This window comes from Bufo bufo, chromosome 4 (assembly GCF_905171765.1).
Source record: "Bufo bufo chromosome 4, aBufBuf1.1, whole genome shotgun sequence".
NCBI classification, from domain to species: Eukaryota; Metazoa; Chordata; class Amphibia; order Anura; family Bufonidae; genus Bufo; species Bufo bufo.
The window spans coordinates 586613429-586631802 of record NC_053392.1 but is presented as its reverse complement, the minus strand read 5'-3'; the positions used below and the strand labels follow the sequence as shown (position 1 = coordinate 586631802).

At 43.1% G+C, this 18374-nt stretch overlaps 1 protein-coding gene across 1 annotated transcript in view; it reads left to right on the top strand.

Annotated features, from left to right (window-relative positions):
* USH2A (usherin) overlaps nt 1-18374 on the top strand; it is a 1179609-nt gene that overhangs the window by 1091507 nt on the left and 69728 nt on the right. The window contains exons 65-68 of the mRNA XM_040430191.1: nt 1951-2009; nt 11238-11462; nt 14169-15682; nt 16099-16408. Of these exons, the coding sequence (XP_040286125.1) occupies nt 1951-2009; nt 11238-11462; nt 14169-15682; nt 16099-16408 (2108 nt within the window). The remainder of the gene's footprint in view (nt 1-1950; nt 2010-11237; nt 11463-14168; nt 15683-16098; nt 16409-18374) is intronic.

The following is an 18374-nucleotide window of genomic DNA, read 5'->3' as shown; positions in this document are numbered from 1 at the left end:
TGGTGTTATCTAGTCACTGTATGGCGGTGTTATCCAGTCACAGTATGGTGGTGTTATCTAGTCACTGTATGGCGGTGTTATCCAGGCACTGTATGGCGGTGTTATCCAGTCACTGTATGGCGGTGTTATCCAGTCACTGTATGGCAGTTCATCCCTCTTGAAGTCAATGGAGCTGGGTTGCGATACCAAGCGCAGCCACTATACAATGAAAAGCGCTGAGATTGGTGAGCAGAGAGAAGAAAAACACTTGGAAAACCCCTTTAATTGCATACAATTACAAAAGTATTAAAGTTTGAAAGTTTTCATGAGACAACCAAAACAGAAAGTAAAAATACATGGAATGACTTAAAAAATTAGTAGGTTCTAAAAAACCGTTCGGTTTTTCTATTTAATTTTTTTTATAGAATATCCATATATAGGCTATTAATATGTGCTTTTAAGGTTCCCTTTAATAAATATGGCATCTGGCAATTATACAGTTTTTCCAACCCATGTTACACCTTTTTCACATTCATGTCCAAGTCCACCTGTACCGTGACACCATACATCGACTTTCTGTCCCTCAGAGAGGTAAAAGGACGGTCCAAAGTTGTAGTCCTCGCTGGCACTCTGTATCTCATCATGAATTAGGAGCGAGGTAATGGCTTGGCTCCACTTCACACTGCGATCAGTTCCAGTAGCTTGTCCCGGCTCTTAAAACCATAACCCCCACAATTCATGCTGTAGCTGTAATCTGGAGGGGAGGCAGAGCGGTCATCATAATCAGAATAAAGTGGAACCAGAACTACAGCACAGAAACACATGGCCGGTGGTATGGAGAAACTGACATCTCAGAGCTATTCTCCATTCAGCAAGCTCATTTTACCTCTAATGTGATTTCTCCACCGGTGCCCCATTCTTGTCTCTGCGACGAGCGGAAAAATCATCCAGTGTAGAAGTCAAGAGGAGAAAGATAGATAGATATGAGAAAGATAGATAGATAGATAGATATCAGATAGATAGATAGATAGATAGATAGATAGATAGATAGATAGATATGAGAAAGATAGATAGATAGATAGATAGATAGATAGATAGATAATAGATAGATAGATAGATATGAGATAGATAGATAGATAGATAGATAGATAGATAATAGATAGATAGATAGATAGATAGATAGATAGATATCAGATAGATAGATAGATAGATATGAGAAAGATAGATAGATAGATAGATAGATAGATAGATAGATAGATATCAGATAGATAGATAGATAGATAGATAGATAGATAGATAGATAGATAGATAGATATCAGATAGATAATAGATAGATAGATAGATAGATATCAGATAGATAATAGATAGATAGATAGATAGATAGATAGATAGATAGATATCAGATAGATAGATATCAGATAGATAACTAGATAGATCATATGGAATAGACAGATATAAAATAGATTGGATAGATAAGTAGATTCTGGGACACTTTGGAGAATTGGCCGTACCACTGGTTCCACAACCAAATTAATGTAAGACTGAGCTGTATCTAAAATAAACACTAGAAGGGTCTGAAAACCGTACGTTACGCCACCCCACACCATAATCCTGGGAGTAGGACCAGTGTGACGTTCCCTTGTGAAGGACTCTTCGTGGTGTTGCCCACGTAGTCTCAAGACCAATCTCCAGATATCACTATGTCCGAGAAAAAAGAAGGACTCATCTCTGAAGAGCATAGACCTCCCTTCCAGCCTCCATTGTGTCTTGTGTGCACCATGATAGTCTTTGAGATCGGTGGCGTGAGGTCAATGGATCACCTGTAGCTAGACATCTGGCTTGTAGCCCAATGTCGTGCAGACGCCTTCTGATGGTTTGTGTACACAGTGTTTGCCACTCAAGGCTTGGGATGTGATGTCCAAGTTCACTTGCAGTACAGAATAGATCACTACGCACCAGTCTTCTAATCAGATGATCCATCCCTGCAGAGGTTCTCCTCTCTGCACCTCTTGCTGTCATTCCAGTTTGTCGTCGTTCTCCCACCCAACCCAGCAATCTGGAACGGTGCTGACATCACGGCCTAGGACGTGGTGATAAACCAAGGTCTCTCAGTTCAGGGATCCTGTCCTTCTCAGTTTGGCACAGGTGGTGATAACTGGAACATCATTGAACAGGAGGCATTGCACAATCATCCCACATGACTTGAACCGATTTTTGAAGTTTCCCGTGGCTCAAAATCTTTGCTTTCAGTCAGGCTTTTATGCCCTTCCACATGCCACAGATTGGAGCTAGGTGCTTGAAAATGTTATCATTTGCAGATCTTAGAGACACCCGCCACTTCCTCGATTTTCATACAACTAGTCCTTTGTGGTGTTGCAATTTCAAAATTGAGGAGTATAAACAGCTGATCAGTAGTGGTGCTGGGAGTCGGACCCCCACCCACCAGATACTGATGACCTATCATGAGGATACAGAGGCTATGTTGTTCTTATCTACATTGGAGGATCTGCTGGAGATTCTGTCATATTTGACGGGAACAATAGGGCGGCACTATTCTTCCTGTGAAAAAGGACAGACCCTTTATAAGTCAGTGGGGTTCATCAGGCGCTGTGATGGATCTGGCACAGCACTGGAGTTTCCATTTCTAAAAGAGACCACTATGCTGGTGTTAACAGAGCCTTACTTGTACTACTGCATGCTACTGTAGGCACGTTCAATGGTTGTTGGATATGAAGTCTTGTAGTCCTACCAGTGGAATACAAGCCACATACTCCGGCTGCATTAGCACTGGAGGGAACCATTGCCATGCTAAAGGAAAGCAACAGCGCTCCCTAGTGTGCACTGCAGGGGTTGCAGTCACAATTCCATTAGACCACAATTGCACTTTGGTCAGAGATTTGCTAGAGATTTCTGTTGTGAGGTCCTCAGTCTCATCAAGATACATTCTGGAGAGCAATGGGCAAAAAAAGTTTTCGGGTCCCAAGTCGCGCTCAACTTTACTGTTGTTGACCACAATTCCGGTCACATCTGACTGCAACTTATCGGCAACTTTTCTGTGATTTGGTTGTGTTCTCAGAGCTCTAAAATAGTCACCCGGCAGCCAGCTGCAGTTAAGATGCAGAAAGCGTGACTTTTCTGACAGTTTCTGCCACGTGAAACATGTCGCATCTGCCACGAGAAACATGTCACGTCTGCCACGTGAAACATGTCGCCTCTGCCACGTGAAACATGTCGCCTCTGCCACGTGAAACATGCCGCCTTTTCCACGTGAAACATGTTGCCTTTGCCACGTGAAACATCTCGCCATGTAGTCCTAGCCCAGGTCAGGCAGCTCCTTTAGATTATGTTTGCGCAGTTGTAGAAGGAGATTTAAAATTTTGGCGCTATTGTTTGTTTATGCAGTTGTTGAATCCGGTTTTTCAGTCTCCCAATGATTTCCATGGGAATTGCAACACGGAATCCACACCAAGAATGAACATACTGATTTTATATCCTGCAGCAAGAAAAAAAAATTCCCCGCATGAACAATAGCGCAGATTGGGAGCGGATTCTGGCCAGGTTTTGGTGCGGAAAACTTGCCCAAAAACCCACATGGAAACTCCGCTGTGCGAAAATGGTCTGCAGGTAAATCCACAAGGGCGTATGCGCTGTAGATCTGCCACCACAGAACTGCAGTATAAGGGTCCATTCACAAGTCCGCAAAATGGGTCCGCAAAAGATGCGGACAGCACACCGTGTGAATGGACCCTTAGGGCTCATGCACACGAACGTGTTCCAGCCATTCCGTGCGTTGGGGACTGCATTTTGCATGGGCAACATCCATGCAGTTTCCACAGACAGATCCAGAGCCACTCAACTTGAATAGGTCCGTGAACCGTCCGCACCGCAAAAAATTTGAACATGTTGGGGCCCCTCCGTCACAGATTCCGTCAAAAAGACCAGGTAGAAATAACTAATGGTGATGTGAACTCAACCTTAAATGTACATGAAAAATACAATAGAAAAGTATGCTATTTTGTGATTATCTTTCTTATTTTTTTATTTTTTTTTAAGGGAACCCGTCAGGCTGAACATAGTGTCTGAGCTGCAGGCAGCATGTTATAGAGCAGGAGGAGCTGAGCAGATTAATGTATGGTTTTATGGGAAAAGATTCAGTAAAACTTAATTTATATTTAAATTCCTGCTCATTTTGGGTTTTGAAGTTGCAGGAGACGGTCCTATCAGTGATTGACAGCTATCTCTGTATACACAGTCATAGGGAGAAGGCTGTCCATCACTGATAGGTCTGCCTGCTCATAGAGGGAAGGCTGTCAGTCACTGATAGGACCGCCTCCTCATAGAGGGAAGGCTGTCAGTCACTGATAGGTCCGCCTGCTCATAGAGGGAAGGCTGTCAGTCACTGATAGGACCGCCTCCTCATAGAGGGAAGGCTGTCAGTCACTGATAAGACCGCCTCCTCATAGAGGGAAGGCTGTCAATCACTGATAGGACCGCCTCCTCATAGAGGGAAGGCTGTCAATCACTGATAGGACCGCCTCCTCATAGAGGGAAGGCTGTCAGTCACTGATAGGACCGCCTCCTCATAGAGGGAAGGCTGTCAGTCACTGATAAGACCGCCTCCTCATAGAGGGAAGGCTGTCAATCACTGATAGGACCGCCTCCTCATAGAGGGAAGGCTGTCAGTCACTGATAGGTCCGCCTCCTTATAGAGGGAAGGCTGTCAATCACTGATAGGACCGCCTCCTCATAGAGGGAAGGCTGTCAATCACTGATAGGACCGCCTCCTCATAGAGGGAAGGCTGTCAGTCACTGATAGGACCTCCTCCTCATAGAGGGAAGGCTGTCAATTACTGATAGGATCGCCTCCTCATAGAGGGAAGGCTGTCAATTACTGATAGGATTGCCTCCTCATAGAGGGAAGGCTGTCAGTCACTGATAGGACCGCCTCCTCATAGAGGGAAGGCTGTCAGTCACTGATAGGACCGCCTCCTCATAGAGGGAAGGCTGTCAGTCACTGATAGGACCGCCTCCTCATAGAGGGAAGGCTGTCAGTCACTGATAGGACCGCCTCCTCATAGAGGGAAGGCTGTCAGTCACTGATAGGACCGCCTCCTCATAGAGGGAAGGCTGTCAGTCACTGATAGGACCGCCTCCTCATAGAGGGAAGGCTGTCAGTCACTGATAGGACCGCCTCCTCATAGAGGGAAGGCTGTCAGTCACTGATAGGTCCGCCTGCTCATAGAGGGAAGGCTGTCAGTCACTGATAGGACCGCCTCCTCATAGAGGGAAGGCTGTCAGTCACTGATAAGACCGCCTCCTCATAGAGGGAAGGCTGTCAATCACTGATAGGACCGCCCCCTCATAGAGGGAAGGCTGTCAGTCACTGATAGGTCCGCCTCCTCATAGAGGGAAGGCTGTCAATCACTGATAGGACCGCCTCCTCATAGAGGGAAGGCTGTCAATCACTGATAGGACCGCCTCCTCATAGAGGGAAGGCTGTCAGTCACTGATAGGACCGCCTCCTCATAGAGGGAAGGCTGTCAATTACTGATAGGATCGCCTCCTCATAGAGGGAAGGCTGTCAGTCACTGATAGGACCGCCTCCTCATAGAGGGAAGGCTGTCAGTCACTGATAGGACCGCCTCCTCATAGAGGGAAGGCTGTCAGTCACTGATAGGACCGCCTCCTGGACTTCAAAATCCAAAATGAGCAGGAATTGAAATATAAATGACAAGTTTTACTGAATCTTTTCCCATAAAACCATACATCAATCTGCTCAGCTCCTCCTGCTCTATAACATGCTGCCTGCAGCTCAGACACTATGTTCAATGTGACAGGTTCCCTTTAACATATACAGTTGATACGCATATGGTTCAATATGTTTGTGCCGTTTTTTGTTTAGTTTTTTTAATACATGCATTTTTTGTGAATCCTTTCCTTTTTTTTAAATGAAGATTTGAAGGTATCACGTGAACACAAAACTGATACATTTAATAGATGGAAACGTAACGTCTTACATTTCCATCCGTCTCTCATTGACGGAAATGTGAGCAAAAACATGTACGTTTCTTTCGTTACCTTTTTTATTTTTTGGCAGGACAGAGAAACGTGACAAAAAAAATGTACAGAAACGTAAACAGTGACAAAGAGTCAAAAGTATGTACTTTGGAGCTATGTTTGCCCGGCGATAGTCAAGGCCTACATCGAGTCATACGTTTCAATACGGTTTTCACTTTGTGCAACTGTATACGCTTTTGACGTACAGCCTAAACGAGATGCAAACAGCCCCTTAAGCTACGGCTTCAGAATACGCAACACAAAAGGGTGGGGCTACATGGTGACATTTCATTTAAAGTATTTCAATGGCGCTGTAATGCGACATGCTGCGACTGCGACACGAGAGCTGCAAAGAAAATCCGACTTACATGGATTTATTGCGACTGTCGCGTCGCAGCATGTTGTATTGCGACATCATTGAAATACTTTATATGAAATGTGGAGCGACTTACACATTGCCGTATAGCTCAACATGCACAAGACTGTATGTATATTGCGGTCCGCAAAATGCAGATCCGCAAAAAATGCGGATGACGTTCGTGTGACATCTGAGTTGCATCCGGGTTTTTTTTTGCGGATGAATTGTAACAATGCCTATATAGGGCATGCTCTATATTTTTTGCGGGGCTACGGAACGGACATACAGATGCGGACAACACACGGTGCGCTGTCCGCTTTTTTGCTGACACATTGAAATGAATGGGTCAAAATCCTATCTGCAAAAAAAACGGAACGGACACGGAAACAAAATGCGTTTGTGTGCATGAGGCCTTAGGTATTTATTTTGCGGACCTCAAAAAACACGGATGGCGTCCGCGTGCATTCCGTATTTTGCAGAACGGAACAGCTATCCTTGTCCATCATGCGGACAATAATAGGACATTTTTTTTGTGGAACGGAAATACAGACATACGGAAACGGAATGCACACGGAGTAACTTCCGTTTTTTTTTGCGGACCCATTGAAATCAATAGTTCCAAATCCTACCTGCAAAAAAAAACAGAACGGACACGGAAACAAAATACGTTCGTGTGCATGAGGCCTTAACCTGCACTTTGCGGCTCCTCATTACCCATTTTTTGGTGACCGAGTCTTAAAACAAGAATTCCAATTTATTTTTTATTTTTTTTTATTTTCAGATTAGACGCCATAAATGTTTATTAAAAGAATCTATAATGAAATCAGTTGTGTTGTGTTTTAATAGCCGCCTTGAGTGTGTTAGATAAGTGGGCGAGAGTTGTTAATCATTAAGTACTCGGGTTGCAAAAAGTATTTGATAGTATTGCCACCTAGGGGCCGAAAGCAACTCTCCACCCTGGAATAAAACCTAATTGAACAGGTGCTGCTATTGACAATATGCATATGTTTTTGCTTTATGGCCCACATGCTAACCATGTTTCTTCCGCTAAAAGATACTTCTACCATATCCCCAGGCAACTGGCGGCTTTCTATAATCTGTTAGAGGTGATTACTATTTGCATTGCAGAAGAGGCCTCCCGGTTGCTGCCTCGGTTCCTCTACAGACCCGGATAGACCCCCTTCTATATGTTTTGTACATTATTCATCTTCCATGTGTTTGTCCAGTTTGCACTGTAAACAAACCATCCATCATACGGAGTTATTCCCTTCAATGTGCACGGTATACACTTTAAATTTTTCATGAGGCTACTAATCATATTACCAGAAAGATTAAGATGTCTGCAAAAAAAAAAAGAAGAAAAAAAAGTGGAGTGTCTCCTAAGCGAGACGCTGTAGGAGAGGCCAGATTTCAATTTCTTCCTATTTGTAGAACCGTAATTGTTTCTATTGTCCCTTACGGTGACCTTGGCGCGCAATTATTGCTTTGTACGGGTGTACGGGCAGAGTTATTGAGGCCGACTATTAGAGAGAGGCCAGTAATCGATGGCCTTGCCTTATATTGTTGATAATGGTATATATACCAGTTCGGAATACTGGACATACTTTAAAGGGGTTTTCCCGCCTTTACAGGGAGTGCAGAATTATTAGGCAAGTTGTATTTTTGAGGATTAATTTTATTATTGAACAACAACCATGTTCTCAATGAACCCAAAAAACTCATTAATATCAAAGCTGATGATTTTTGGAAGTAGTTTTTAGTTTGTTTTTAGTTTTAGCTATTTTAGGGGGATATCTGTGTGTGCAGGTGACTATTACTGTACATAATTATTAGGCAACTTAACAAAAAACAAATATATACCCATTTCAATTATTTATTTTTACCAGTGAAACCAATATAACATCTCAACATTCACAAATATACATTTCTGACATTCAAAAACAAAACAAAAACAAATCAGTGACCAATATAGCCACCTTTCTTTGCAAGGACACTCAAAAGCCTGCCATCCATGGATTCTGTCAGTGTTTTGATCTGTTCACCATCAACATTGCGTGCAGCAGCAACCACAGCCTCCCAGACACTGTTCAGAGAGGTGTACTGTTTTCCCTCCTTGTAAATCTCACATTTGATGATGGACCACAGGTTCTCAATGGGGTTCAGATCAGGTGAACAAGGAGGCCATGTCATTAGATTTTCTTCTTTTATACCCTTTCTTGCCAGCCACGCTGTGGAGTACTTGGACGCGTGTGATGGAGCATTGTCCTGCATGAAAATCATGTTTTTCTTGAAGGATGCAGACTTCTTCCTGTACCACTGCTTGAAGAAGGTGTCTTCCAGAAACTGGCAGTAGGACTGGGAGTTGAGCTTGACTCCATCCTCAACCCGAAAAGGCCCCACAAGCTCATCTTTGATGAAACCAGCCCAAACCAGTACTCCACCTCCACCTTGCTGGCGTCTGAGTCGGACTGGAGCTCTCTGCCCTTTACCAATCCAGCCACGGGCCCATCCATCTGGCCCATCAAGACTCACTCTCATTTCATCAGTCCATAAAACCTTAGAAAAATCAGTCTTGAGATATTTCTTGGCCCAGTCTTGACGTTTCAGCTTGTGTGTCTTGTTCAGTGGTGGTCGTCTTTCAGCCTTTCTTACCTTGGCCATGTCTCTGAGTATTGCACACCTTGTGCTTTTGGGCACTCCAGTGATGTTGCAGCTCTGAAATATGGCCAAACTGGTGGCAAGTGGCATCTTGGCAGCTGCACACTTGACTTTTCTCAGTTCATGGGCAGTTATTTTGCACCTTGGTTTTTCCACACGCTTCTTGCGACCCTCTTGACTATTTTGAATGAAACGCTTGATTGTTCGATGATCACGCTTCAGAAGCTTTGCAATTTTAAGAGTGCTGCATCCCTCTGCAAGATATCTCACTATTTTTGACTTTTCTGAGCCTGTCAAGTCCTTCTTTTGACCCATTTTGCCAAAGGAAAGGAAGTTACCTAATAATTATGCACACCTAATATAGGGTGTTGATGTCATTAGACCACACCCCTTCTCATTACAGAGATGCACATCACCTAATATGCTTAATTGGTAGTAGGCTTTCGAGCCTATACAGCTTGGAGTAAGACAACATGCATAAAGAGGATGATGTGGTCAAAATACTCATTTGCCTAATAATTCTGCACGCAGTGTAGATATTGTATTCATTGAATAGGTTGTAAACAGATGAAGCATGTTTACCATATACATGCTGCTAGAAAGTGATAGAGTGAAGAGTGATGACATTTCCCTACATAGTATGGCGCCACCTGGTGTTCAGATGTATAGCAGCGTGCAGGTCCACCTACTGGGTTGAGTGCTAGTGGACACACATGCTCAATCACTCTTATCTAGGTATCAGCATAGCAGTCTTCTGTTCAGTGCAGGGCAGCCAATAGAATTAGCTTTCTGCCCTGTTGTCAGGGAAGAGGAAGAGCATCTGCAGTAGCATGGCAGTATAGCTGAGCAGATGTCCTTTACAGGAGCAGTAAGAAGAGACAATACTGTTGACTGCCAGAGGACGAAGTAGACTGATTCTATTTAGAGCCTGTGCCCAGAAGCAAAGATTAGTAGCAAAGGGGCTGTAAGAAGAGACAATACTGTCAGCTGCCAGAGGGCGGAGGAGACTGATTCTATGTAGAGCCTGCACTCAGAAGCAAAGATAAGTAGCAAAGGAGCAGTAAGAAGAGACAATACTGTCAACTGCCAGAGGGGGAAGGAGACTGGTTTTATTCACAACCTGCACCCAGAAGCAAAGATTAGTAGCAAACATAGAAGCAAAAATAAAGAAAAGGTATTTTTTTGTGCTAGAAACAGTGCAAACTATAGGTATTAACAGCTTTCAAGACTTCGCTGTGAAAATGATTCATGAGAAAACCCATTTAGGCTTATGTCACCCCAGAATTAAATTTCATATTGCAAGTTAATATGTATAGAGGACAGCTATTGGTGGGGAAACTGCAGGATGAAGCATGAAAATTGAATCCCTGATATGTACAATATATATACCATCATCCAGACAAATAGCTATGGTAGCCCAGCAAACTTGATGAGGTCAGATGAAAGAAACGTTAAGACCTGCATAAAAGGGTCTTCCCAACACTGACATTTATGGCATAGCCATCTCTAGGACCTATAATCATCTCCAGAACAGAGGTCCCTGTGAGGCAGCCTCTAGCTTCCACATCCAGGCCGTGCATCTGCACAACTCTCTCCGTTCATTCACTACTTTTGGAGTTACAGAAACAGCTGAACATGCTAACTCTCATAGAAAAGAAATGGGCTGCCTCTCCAATCATTCTCTGCCTGAATGCAACAGCTAGAGGCCACCTCACCTGGCAAGATGGGGGCAGTGGACCATGTTTTCTGGAGCTTGGTGCAGTTCCCAGAGGTGTGACCTGCATCTATTAAACATTTTTTAGATAGTTTTTGGATATGCTTAAAATGTCTTTAAGATGAGAATTCCCCATTACGACTGTAGTCAGGTAGGATTTGGTGACATCAGAAATGACCATCATCATAATAAATGCCCACATTTTTGAAGGACAATCCATGACAACTCATGGTAGACATCCCAGCCTTCTGCTGATCTAATTTATGGTTTCTTTTGACTATTTACTATGATCTACATTTTGGTTGAAGAGCAACCTTCTGCTGTGACCAACAGAGCCCCTGCCTCTTTCTTCTGCATTTTGCAGAAAGCTTCATTTTTGTAATGTCATTGAGGAATCACACTTTCCCTTTTTTTGTAAATAACCTACAAATCACCACTTTGAGTTATCTGTTGTGTTTGTCTTTGTTTTAGGGAACGATATACCAGGCAAAGGTCTTTGGGCTACATCCATTTTCAATGTATCACATCTGTATCATGGCCACCAATAGTGCTGGGACCGTGTCCAGTGGATGGATTTCCATAAAGACGTTGGAGGCTGCACCAAGCACCGTTAACGTCACAGTGGAGAAGACAGAAGATGGAAGAGCGTTACTCCTCAGATGGTCTCAACCGACTAGAACTAATGGAGTACTGATGGTAAAATATTACTGGTGGTAAAATATTACTTATGTAAGGTCAAGATTGTTCCCCTTCCTGTAGACACAAAAGTATTGTAGCAGCCTAGAATCCATTAAGCTGAAACTTATCACGGAGTATTACCACCATTGTCTTCCACTTGGGTTGCCTTCACACGTGGCAGATATTGTTGCAAAACATTTCTGCGAGTGAAAATCCATTCCTGATTGAGGCCTTCAGAAATCCAAGTGCTTGCAACCAAAACAACCCCATTCAGATGAATAGAGCTGATATTCAGTAGCAGAAAAAATCTACCGCAAGTGAAGGTACCCTTATGGGAAAACATTGGACTCTCTCATCTGACCCTCAGTAATCTTTTGTAACCTCCTTGCTTTCCCACATTTGTCAATACCTAGTCGCTCCCTTGCTACCCATTAAGCAGAGAATACATGTCCAAGTCCTAAGCTTCTAAGCTATGTCCAACAAGTTACTGCCTATATCCCTTGGATAACCTCCAGATACCATCTTATACATAATCTTCACTCTGCCAGTGACCTTGTCTCTACCAATCTATACTCCTATTCACACATCCCCGATTACAGTCTAGTCCAGAATTACAATTATCTGACGCTGAATGTGAATATGTGCTGGTGATTAGCTAAGGTGCCCCATTACATTATATCTGGCCAATCTTGCTTTTGGTGAGATCAACCAGTAATGTATTTATGGGAAATGCCAGAAATCCTTGGCTGTTCTCTTTCCTGTGAAGGGGAGATTCAGCCAAAAAAAGAAATGCATTTTTGGCCAGGCTCCTCTTACACCCTATATTATTATGCATGTTATCCAGAAGTTATGAAAGATTTCCACTGCCATAGACAAAACTTTTTTTTTTTTGTATTGTCCCAATAAATCTAAAATAACTAATGAAGCAACTTTGCAATAAGTCCTAATTAGAAATGTACTACCATTTGCTTTATACAGATCTTATGCAGACTATATGTTTTATGTTGGCAGTTCGTGCCCGCCACTACCCTTCTATTTTAGTCGGACATGGGCACTGTTCCACTCACCCTGGGTTTCTTTATTGAACCTTACCTCTTTCTCCAGTAGAGCAAGGGTTAATACCTTCCTTGCCTCTGTATGCTTCTGCTGTGTGCTTCTGTTTTCAATTTGTTAATTAGTTTCTCCTATATATACGGTGCCGTTTCACTCATTCTCTGCCTGAGTAATAGGTTAAGTAGAATGCTAGTTCCTGCTAAGGTGTGCTGCCTGATTCCTGGATTCTGACCTTCTGCTGCCTGACCTGATCTGTGCCTGTTTACCTACCTGCTCTGACTCTTGGACTGTTTTATGGATTCACACATACCCTGCCTGTCCTGCCCTTGGTCTGTTTCTGACTTATGCTTTTGCCTGATCCCTCAGTGATTCCCACAGGTGTCTTTGACCACTGTGGGCAATTCAAAAAGGTTGTGGTCTGGTGGCTCCCTTGCATCCATTGTCCAGATGCCTGTATAGGGGTTAAAGGGTGAAAACCAGGGGACTGCCAAGATAATGACCTTTAGGTCTAGCCTAAAGTCAAACTGGTTGCTTGACACAGTGGTTCCACACCCACTGCCCCTGACAGAGTGTCTCCATGGTAACAGACAACAAACTCTGTGTAGTCTATTCTTCCAGTCATAGTCCCTTTTTATCTATCCTTCTTACCTACGAAATGTGTTGTTGGGACATAGAAGGAGACAAATGGAAGAAGTTATAAAACTGCAAGAGGGCAGGGTTACAAACAGAAAGAAATATTTACCTATTTTTACTATGGATAGGCAGTTGTAGAAACAAAACATTTTTTTATTTAGGATTTATGGCAAAGTTTATTCATTTTTCATTTTGGATTTATTGGGACAATAATAAGAAATGTACATAGCCTTTACGTCTTCAAATGTAAGGTTTGTCTGGAGTACTTGGCGGCTATTGCCTTTGGTCCCATTGCTTGGCAGCTGTAATCTCTTCATAACACAAGTTGAGTTGCTTAGGGTAGGTTCACACCTCCGTTTAACTGATCTAAAAGGCTGTTCCGGCAATGAACAGCTTTCCAGAATTCACCGGATCCGGCCTAGCTTTCCAGCATAAATGTCGGTTTTCGGTCAGACAAAAAACGGCACTAATGCCGGAAAGTGGCCGGATCCCATTATGGTCAATAGGGGCCCAAGGAAAATGGCAGTATCCAGCTAGGCTAGATCCAGTGAACTTTGGAAAGCTGTTCTCTGCTGGGACAGCCTTTCAGATCAGCTAAACAGGGGTGTGAACCTACCCTTAATGTCTTGCTATTGTTTAGACGGGCAAAGATAGGGAAGTCACATGTTGCCCAAGCCCAATAATTTTGGTAGGACCAGCCAACGATTTAATATGTGGGGGCCTCTAAACTCTCTCCAGATGGCAGATTTTGGGGGAGAGAAGGATCATGAAGTTGGGTTTAAACATAATCAATCCTTTTGAGCTCGAAGATATAACCCATCGTCAGAAGTGTCAGGAAGCAGCTTAATGCCTTCTCCTGATTCAGAACACATGCATGTTAGGCTGAGCCCAGCATGCAGGTACACAGGTAGATAGAGATAGCTGTATGGCCAGCTTTAGTAATGAATTCCTATGTGATGGTATCTATAAATGGAGTAACAATGACCAGTTGAACTGTGAACAGAAGCTAGTTTTATCTATACATGTTTTTTTTTCCAGATGTATAACGTATATAGTGATGGCAGTCTTGAATACAGCGGTCTATCCCAACAATTTTTTCTCCGTCGCCTTGAACCCTTCACAGTTTATACTTTGGTACTTGAAGCTTGTACTGCAGCCGGCTGTACCCAGACTTTCCCACATCGTGTCCAGACAGATGAAGCTTCTCCTGTATCTCAGCTCCCACCTCAAATCAAACCACTCAATGCTACTCATATTCAACTAACCTGGTCACCTCCAGTCCATCCAAATGGAAAAATTATACAATATGAGATCATTAAAAGGTCCACACAGGAAAATTCTTTGGGGAACCGGAAGACCATTGCTGAAAGTGTTGTGTTTAGACAACTGAACACGGAGCCTATGAGATTTATCTATACAGACGGAGGACTGAAACCTTGGACGGATTATGAGTATAAGGTTCGGGTGTGGAACTCGGTTGGGTACACAGATAGTATATGGACAGTTGGTCAAACCAGTCAAGCAGCACCCACTTTTATTCCTCCACCTAAGTTATCCTATGACTCTCAAAATCCCAACCATATTGTCATCCAATGGACCAAGCCAGAAGAAGACAATGGGAAAATATTGCATTACAAGCTTCAGAAAAATAATATAACGTTACCCTTTAATTTTGACTATGCAACATTAAATTATACAGATGAAGATTTGCTTCCTTATTCCGAGTACACTTACTCCATAGTAGCCTGCACATTAGGAGGTTGTACCATTAGTGATGCTACACACATAAGAACGTTAGAAGGTCCACCTAGTGTACTAAACCCACCCACTGCTGAAGCCCTTAGTGCAACAGAAGTCAACGTGTCTTGGTCTCCACCATCAATGCAGAATGGGGAAATCACTAAATATATTGTAAAGTTCGATAATGAGACATACTTTGTTGGAACCAGATTATCAATAGTTGTATCCAACCTTCAACCCTTCACCATCTATAATTTAAGCCTGGTTGCTTGCACCAATGGCGGTTGTACGAGTAGCTCAAATACATTGGTCAGAACAAAGGAAGTTCGTCCATTTCACATGAAAGAACCAAGTTTTGTAGTGACAAGTGCACAGTCCATTAAAATCTCATGGCAAAGTCCCGAAAAACCTAATGGAGAGATTGCAAACTATGAGCTACGTAGAGATGGTCTACTGATTTACACGGGTTTGGATATTCACTATCATGACTTTGGGTTGGAACCGGGAACAGAATATACTTACACTGTACAAGCCAGCAATAGCCAGGGGAGTTGCACAAGCTCACCTGCAAGTATAAAGACCCAACCATCCTTGCCTTCTGGTATGGAACCACCAAGACTTCATGCAAAAAGTGCCAATAAGATATTGATTACTTGGAGAGATCCTCTGAAGGCTAATGGGCCTATACAAAATTATACTCTTTATATTCATCATCCATCTGAAATGAAGGACAAACAGTATACCTTTAACAGCTCTTTTCTTTCTCCAAATGACCACTCTTATGTGATAAAGGACCTGAAACCATATACACAGTAAGTCCAAAAATGTAAATGATGGCTGTAGACAGAACACATGCATAAATGATCATCATTCTATAGTTTACAGTGGAAGGCTGGATAGTGTGGGTAAATGTCTTCAAAAACATGGTAAACATTATAAGATATTTTTTGCCAAGTAGGGGTGTGGGAATGCTATATATAAGGTGCAACGGTCCCATGTGGCCCAGGTACCTGAGGAAGCCCAATAAACCTCTTCCACATAAGAGGACACCATTATTATGAATGGCACATGGTAGATATTGGCCATGTCACATGTTTTGCATTGGGTCCCAGGAGATTTAGGTCAAGTTCTGTCTCCACCTAAGGTCATCCCGAAATGCATAACATTTTTAATCATGTTCACAAGAACATCCATGGAAGATAAACCACCTATTTTTCTTGTTTTTCAGGTATGAAGCAAGAGTTGAAGCCTGCACTCTACTCGGATGTGCTGTAAGTGAGTGGATGACTGGTCATACCATGGAGGCTCCCCCAGAATCACAACCTGCTCCACTCATTGATGTCCAGAAAAACACTCAAGCTCCATTACTGGCTTGGAACGGTCCACAACAACCAAACGGGAAAATCATAAGATATGATGTTTATCGAAGGAGGCAAAATGACCCCAAAGAAATTATGTCCACAGAGTTGGTTTTCAATGGGTCCTCACTGTCATTTCAGGATGTGGATTTGCTGCCATATACAGAGTATGAGTATCAGGTATGATGTCCACTGTGAGAGTTGGTGGAAGAAGCTTTAGCTAATATAGTGGAATGTTGGAATGATACCCCATCTGTTAAAAACATGCTTTACTAGGGGGAAGAAGAAACCTTTAAATATGGAATACAGTATATACAGAGTTACTCTGGAGTGTTTGTGGACCACTTTCAAAAAACATTCACCACTTTACACACAATAAAGACCTTTTTTATCATATGCTGTCCACATCATTAAAGGTGATAGAGATGTGGATATCATTCTTGATTAAGTAAGATGGCCCCTATATCCTCCAGCTCTCAGCTAATGCCTTATTCACTCAAGTTCCAAGAGGACCCTCCTCCCTGATGTGTCATATATGACTTATGCTGTACTGATGTTAATGTGAAGCCATTACAATATGGCGCTTGCACTTAGATAATTTGGAGCAGTAGAGCAAACTTATTTGGTCCCGATTGAGGGCATCTTTAACAAAGGTCAGTGACCGCCCCATCAGGCAGGATAGGGATTGGGGGATCCATGTTCTTGACATAGATGTGCGTCCTAGAATGGGAAGCCTGCTCCTATCATATATTTATGGCATGTCCTGTGAATGGTTAATAATTATCTGTGAAGTGGATAGCAATTTAAGCTTTAGACAGGTTTGCCCAACGCATGGCCTGTGGTTTGGATTGGCCCACCAAATAATACTGTGTCTTCTGGTAGGCTATTCCAACCCAGCTATCTCTCCATTCACTCACAACCTTGATATAGCTTTAAGCGACTGCCTGACCAGGAGTCGAGGGAGTAAGGGACCTCGGTTGTTAACATAAGTGAAGACCCCAGAGGTGCGACACAGACCTATTATAAATTAATTATTATTATTAATACTATTATTAGTAAGCTTATAAGCTTCAGAATGGCTTGCCCAATGGATCTTCTAGTGGGCCAGTCCAACCTGGCTACCTCTCCATTCATTTCCCACATGGATGTGGTAGCCATCAGCTGCCTCACTAGGTGGGACAGAGGTCGGTGGGACCCCTGTACTCAACATAAGTGTGGGCCTCAGAAGTAGAACCTGCATCTATGACGGTATTAACCCTTTAAAGGGCATCTATCAGCAGATTTGTACCTATGACACAAGCTGACCTGTTGCATGTGCTCTTGGCTGCTGAAGGCATCTGTGTTGGTCCCATGTTCATATGCAAATGAGCCTCTAGGAGAACGGGGGTGTTGCTGTTACACCCAGAGACCCTGCTCTCTCTGCAGCTGCCGCACCCTCTGCACTTTGATTGATAGCGCCAGACACTGTAATCTTAATCACGCCTGCCTGGCCTGTTAATCAAAGTGGAGTGGGTGCGGCAGTTGCACAAAGAGCAGAGCCTCTGGCTGTAACGGCAATGTCCCCATTGCTCTTAGAGTCTCATTTGCATACATTAAAACATTGTTTTTCTCAGCAATGCAGGCACATATGAACATGGCACCAACACAGATGCCTTAACTGCCAAGTGTACATGTAACAGGTCAGACAGTTTCATAGGTACAAATCTGCTGACAGATGCCCTTTAAGCTTCAGAGGTTTGGCCATGGCTTGACCTCATGGACTGGATGTTTTGGATGGACTCAACGTAGGATCTACTCATCTAATGTTGAGCCATTCCGACCCTTAACATTCACCCGAAATCTAACTAATGGGGTAGATCTTGGCCCCCATGCTGTGCCTCAAATTAGACATTTTGCAAATCTCCATCTATAATTCTGGTTATTTCTCCATCCTTTTAACAAATCTGTAACGTTGTTCCACTTACCCACAAAGCGAAATATTTTGTCCGTGCAGACAGACGTGGGCGAAGCGGCCTATTAGAAACCGCTAGCATGAAATATAAAACAGGTCTGTTGAGTAGACAGCGGGGAGAGTGCTATGGGGCAGCTATTTATTCACTGTGGATGAATTGATATGATTTTCTTGATTGTGTATTTTTATTTATGA